Source organism: Salvelinus sp. IW2-2015, linkage group LG2 (genome assembly GCF_002910315.2).
Source record: "Salvelinus sp. IW2-2015 linkage group LG2, ASM291031v2, whole genome shotgun sequence".
NCBI lineage: Eukaryota > Metazoa > Chordata > Actinopteri > Salmoniformes > Salmonidae > Salvelinus > Salvelinus sp. IW2-2015.
Window position 1 is genome coordinate 13,412,611 of NC_036839.1, and position 5,109 is coordinate 13,417,719.

The following is a 5,109-nucleotide window of genomic DNA, read 5'->3' on the forward strand; positions in this document are numbered from 1 at the left end:
CACTCGCGTGGAGTGCCCTGATTCAAAACTTTAGACCAGAGTAATAAAATATTTACCTGCCTTGGGACTCATAAACACATCTTCAGATGAACGGCATGATTTCACGCTATATCACAAACATTTTAAAGCATGAAGTGCACTGCCTGTCATTGCCTGTCATTTTTGCTGTGTTAATAATATATTTTTGTTTCCCCGGTAAACATACTTTACCACTCTTACCACATTAATAGGTAAATAACGCACGTTTTCCTTAATAATGTCAAAATCTACAGGGGGAAAACYTAATTGTATGTTTCCGGCACGCCCATTTGTATTGCTGTTGGTTTCTACAATCAACATGAGCATGTGGCAATGCACCACAAAGATATGAAATAGTTAACATATAGATGTGATCTACATCACATAAAGTTCTAATTTGATCAAATTAGGACATGATGCTGATTGATTGTCTCTACACGCAAATGAGGTTTATGCACAAAGCCATGATGATTATCCCAATTAAGAGCTGTCTTATTAAATTACTGTCTTGAGCTAACCAATAGCAATAGTTGTTTCATTAGCAAGGAAGAGTGTTGAAAAGCAAATCCTTCCTGATTGCAGGATGGTGTCAATTGGCTTWTTTGCTCTCTTACTCAAAGTGCCTCAAACCATAGGAAGGCGTTGTTTTCGTTTGCTAGATTACAGTTATTAGGCGTGGACAAAAGCTTACATATAGTTTGCCTTAATAGCGGTTTGTCATTGAGAGCTATGCAGCTCGAGAATTGCATCTTGCCAGCTAGTGTGCTCTCCAAGAAATGTCTGAATGTGGGCAGTGGCTACCCATGCTCTGATGGGTCTGAGCTCGCAGGACCATACTATTATATCTGATAGTGACAACCTGGAGAGAAGTTCACCTCTGAAAAAAAATTCCATGGGGATGACGAATCAGTCAGAGGCAGACAATTTTTCCGACTCCAAGGACGCATCAGGGGACGTCCAGAGAGGCAAACTCTCTCCTGATCTCCACGGAGTCTCTGAAATTCGTCATAATTTCGATGGATCTTCAGGAGAAAGGTATATCCTTTCTCAATCTAACCAACCACAGTCAGTCTCAGCAACTCCAAGTGCTATGTTCCCCTATCCGAGTCAACATGGACCAGCGCACCCGGCTTTTTCTATTGGGAGTCCGAGTCGTTATATGGCCCACCATCCAGTCATCACTAATGGAGCGTATAACAGTCTTCTGACCAACAGCTCCCCGCAAGGCTACCCAACCGCGGGTTACCCATACGCGCAACAGTATGGACACACTTATCAAGGAGCGGCGTTCTACCAGTTTTCCTCCGCGCAAGCTGGGCTGGTGCCTGGGAAAGCGCAGGTATATCTGTGCAACAGGGCCCTGTGGCTGAAGTTTCACAGACATCAAACAGAGATGATAATCACTAAACAAGGACGGTAGGTATTCCTCTCCAGTTACATCCTTTTCAGCACAAGTCTGGAGGCAAATATTGTGATAATAGCCTAATACGCATTTTTTTTGGGGGGGTGGGGGGGGTATGGAAGGTAATTGCAATTGTAATACGTTCAATATATTGGCTATATTCTCAATATAATTGATCATGTTTAATGTATTTTCTTGGATTGTTTCACAAATCATTTCACAATTTGATAGATCACCAAACGTGCTGGTCTGTTACGCATGACACGTCGCCTGATATCACATCAGCGCACAACATTTATATGATTATTCTTTGTATTATTACAGACGGATGTTCCCCTTTTTGAGTTTCAACATTTCTGGTCTCGACCCGACGGCGCACTACAACATATTTGTGGATGTTATTCTTGCTGATCCAAATCACTGGCGATTCCAAGGTGGCAAGTGGGTACCATGTGGCAAAGCGGATACAAACGTGACAGGTATGTTCCTTTAGCCTACATCTCGGTGAAGTATACAGTGAAGATAACGGTTGATAATTAAGATAAACGTAGGCCTTGATTCTGCAATAGCAAGCTAACGCGCAACATTGAACTAATACAACCAAACAAATATATGATCTAATTAATATKATTGAAAATCAATATTTGTATGATATTTTCTAATAGCAGTGCATTTCAATGTATTTAATGTCTTTATTTTCCACAGGAAACAGGGTGTATATGCACCCTGACTCTCCAAACACCGGGGCGCACTGGATGCGCCAAGAAATCTCATTTGGAAAGRTGAAGTTAACGAACAACAAAGGAGGTTCAAACAACACAGGACAGGTCAGCTACGACATTTTCATTTGAGATACAGGCTATAAAACAAAACGTTAAATACTATGACCAGAAACGTTCAAAGACCCTCAACTATTGAGCAACGAGAGTTTGTTGTGCTTACACCTACAGTTACATAATAGTTTGCTTATTATGTTCCCCCCAATAATTGATCATAATCTAAAGTCTAAATAACAATTTTTATAAAATGTGTTATTTTTCTTCAAAACGAATGTCTTATCCTGTCTTCAGTGTTGGTCCTTTWGGCTCTATCAAGAAAATACCATGGCTCCAATTTTAAGTTCGAAATTGACTTTGGTCATTTATGGAATCTCTTRCTTACTTGTACCTCCAGATGGTGGTTCTACAATCCCTTCACAAGTACCAGCCCAGGCTCCATGTWGTGGAGGTCAACGAAGARGGAACCGAGGACTCCAGCCAACCTGGAAGAGTACAGACGTTCACRTTCCCAGAGACACAGTTCATCGCAGTCACAGCTTACCAGAATACCGACGTAAGAAAATCCTTTTGAAAAATCTTATTGACGATAATTCCATTCGTTAAGTATTARAGTATTGTTGCCTATATCCAAAAGCCACATTTCCTTCGGTATATTAGGATTTGGAACGGTAGAAAACAARAAACACCTGTTATTCGTTCAAATCTGCCAATTTTTTTTTCTGTGCAGATTACGCAGCTAAAAATCGACCACAATCCATTTGCTAAAGGATTTCGGGACAACTATGACACGTAAGACTATTTGTCAATTACTATTTGTGCTTTTATTCTTTGTGTTTAATCCCGTTTGTTTTGCTTGGTTCTGCCTCTCTCCGATTAGAAATTAAATTAAATGATATAGGTACATTAATTGGAGAGAATCCATTTGAGGCAATTCAAATGATAGAGATCATTTTTGTGTAAATTAAGTGTAGCCTAATCATGCCTCATTKTTTTTTTGCTCATGCTACATTTGAATCTAAAGAAATTTCAATCGCAGGAAAACGTTTAACCAACATTTCTAATACAGCAAGTTTTTGGTTATATTGTGAGATTGTTAGGCTTTTCGTTAGGCTATTGCAAATGAACAAAATAGGCTATTCATGAGAAGCCATATAATATATGATATAGGCCTATCAAATTCTTGGGACGTGCGTTCATTGGGTGCGAGGATTGGTATATAGTCTATGTTGTGTCCACGTTGGCTCTTCAATATCAATAATCTTAAAATGTGATCAGCATCGATAACGAATTAGCCTATCAAGGTTCAAGTTTCCGTTTAATTTTAATGGGAACACATTAATAAGCATATGCCATTTTATAATTTGCAGTAGGCCTCAGTCCACTATAATAACCACATTATGGTGACTTTTTTATCAGGCCACTGGTTAGATGATAATAATTATTTGATGATGTCCCCAAAAAATGTAGGTAGTCCTAGGCCTAGTTCCTTCTGCATTTGTATCAAATTAGCATTTGTGAAAGTTTGTTCCATTCTTGCACATTGGCAGTGACGGCTATTTCTCATGATTCATAATTTGTTTGTATGTTTCTCCCTCATCTTTTCAGTGTCTACACAGGTTGCGACATTGACCGGTTAACGCCATCACCGGGTGACTCGCCTCGCTCTCAGATCATGCCTGGTGCGAGATATGCCATGGCTGGTTCTTTCCTACAGGACCAATTTGTCAGCAGTTATGCCAAATCTCGCTTTCACCCTGGCGTAGGGACTGGTCCTGGCACGGACCGCAGCGTCCCACTTTGTAACAGCTTGCTATCCCCGCAACCAACCGAAGAGCCCACAGTTGCATCCCCGCAGCGATGGTTTGTCACCCCTGCCAATAACCGACTGGACTTTGCCGCCTCGGCATACGATGCCGCCGCGGCTGCTGATTTTGCCGGTAACGCGGCCACCCTGCTGTCATATGCAGCCGCTGGAGTAAAGGCCCTTCCCCTGCCCACTGCAGGGTGCTCAAGCAGACCTCTCGGTTACTATGCCGACCCATCCGGCTGGGGCACACGCACACCACCCCAGTACTGCAGTAAGTCTAGCCCTGTTCTATCCTGCTGGCCCACAAATTCTGTTGGTGGCAGATCAGGCACCTCTAACTACCTGGTTGATGAAGCCGACACCATCCCAACAGAAAGGTCACCCATCGGAGGGTCTGATGAGGCAAAACCAAAAGACTTATCCGAATCCAGCTGGATAGAGACGCCGTCTTCAATCAAGTCGATTGATTCAAGTGATTCTGGTATTTTTGAGCAAGCTAAACGGAGAAGAATTTCACCGTCTGCCACACCGGTTTCGGAAACAGTGTCCCCGTTGAAATCTGAGATCTTGCCTCCAAGAGAGTGTGAGAAAAATTGCGCCAAGGACATTGGTTACTACAGTTTCTATCCACACAGTTAAACAACCAGACATCTGGAAAAAAAACGCATGACCCATGTGTTATTTTTAGATCCATCTATCTGTAGCCTATATCCAACTAATAATATCCAACGGATAGGCCTATCAGTTGCAATGCACACCCTGTCTTGGACCAACGTTGACGAACGATTTAAAGARGTTGCCTCGTAGCGCATAGGTCTACTAGGCACATTTAGGCGAGATTCTTCCATTTAACAGTATTAGTTTGCTATCTGAAAGGCCTTAATACAGTAGGCTATTTATTTAATTTGAAGATTTTTCACCAACAGCAATTGTCTATTGTAATTATGAAAATAATGTACATAATATTTAACCCTTTAGTGATACTGTGAAATTAATGTAAACTATTGAATTAATTTGTAATATTTRTAAGTATAGACATACTCGTTGGTTGTGTTTTAAAACGCATATCGTAGGCCTAAACTATAAACAAGTGATCTCATACA

General features: G+C 41.2%; 1 protein-coding gene across 1 annotated transcript; it reads left to right on the forward strand.

The window, feature by feature from the left end:
- The first annotated feature begins 671 nt into the window (after positions 1-671).
- LOC111974656 (T-box brain protein 1-like) lies at positions 672-4,699 on the forward strand. Its single transcript, XM_024002563.2, is given in 7 exon segments — positions 672-842; positions 844-1,434; positions 1,745-1,899; positions 2,126-2,247; positions 2,594-2,752; positions 2,927-2,988; positions 3,805-4,699. Coding segments are annotated over 7 exon segments (2,025 nt in total). The 5' UTR covers positions 672-747; the 3' UTR covers positions 4,646-4,699.
- Positions 4,700-5,109: the final 410 nt, after the last annotated feature.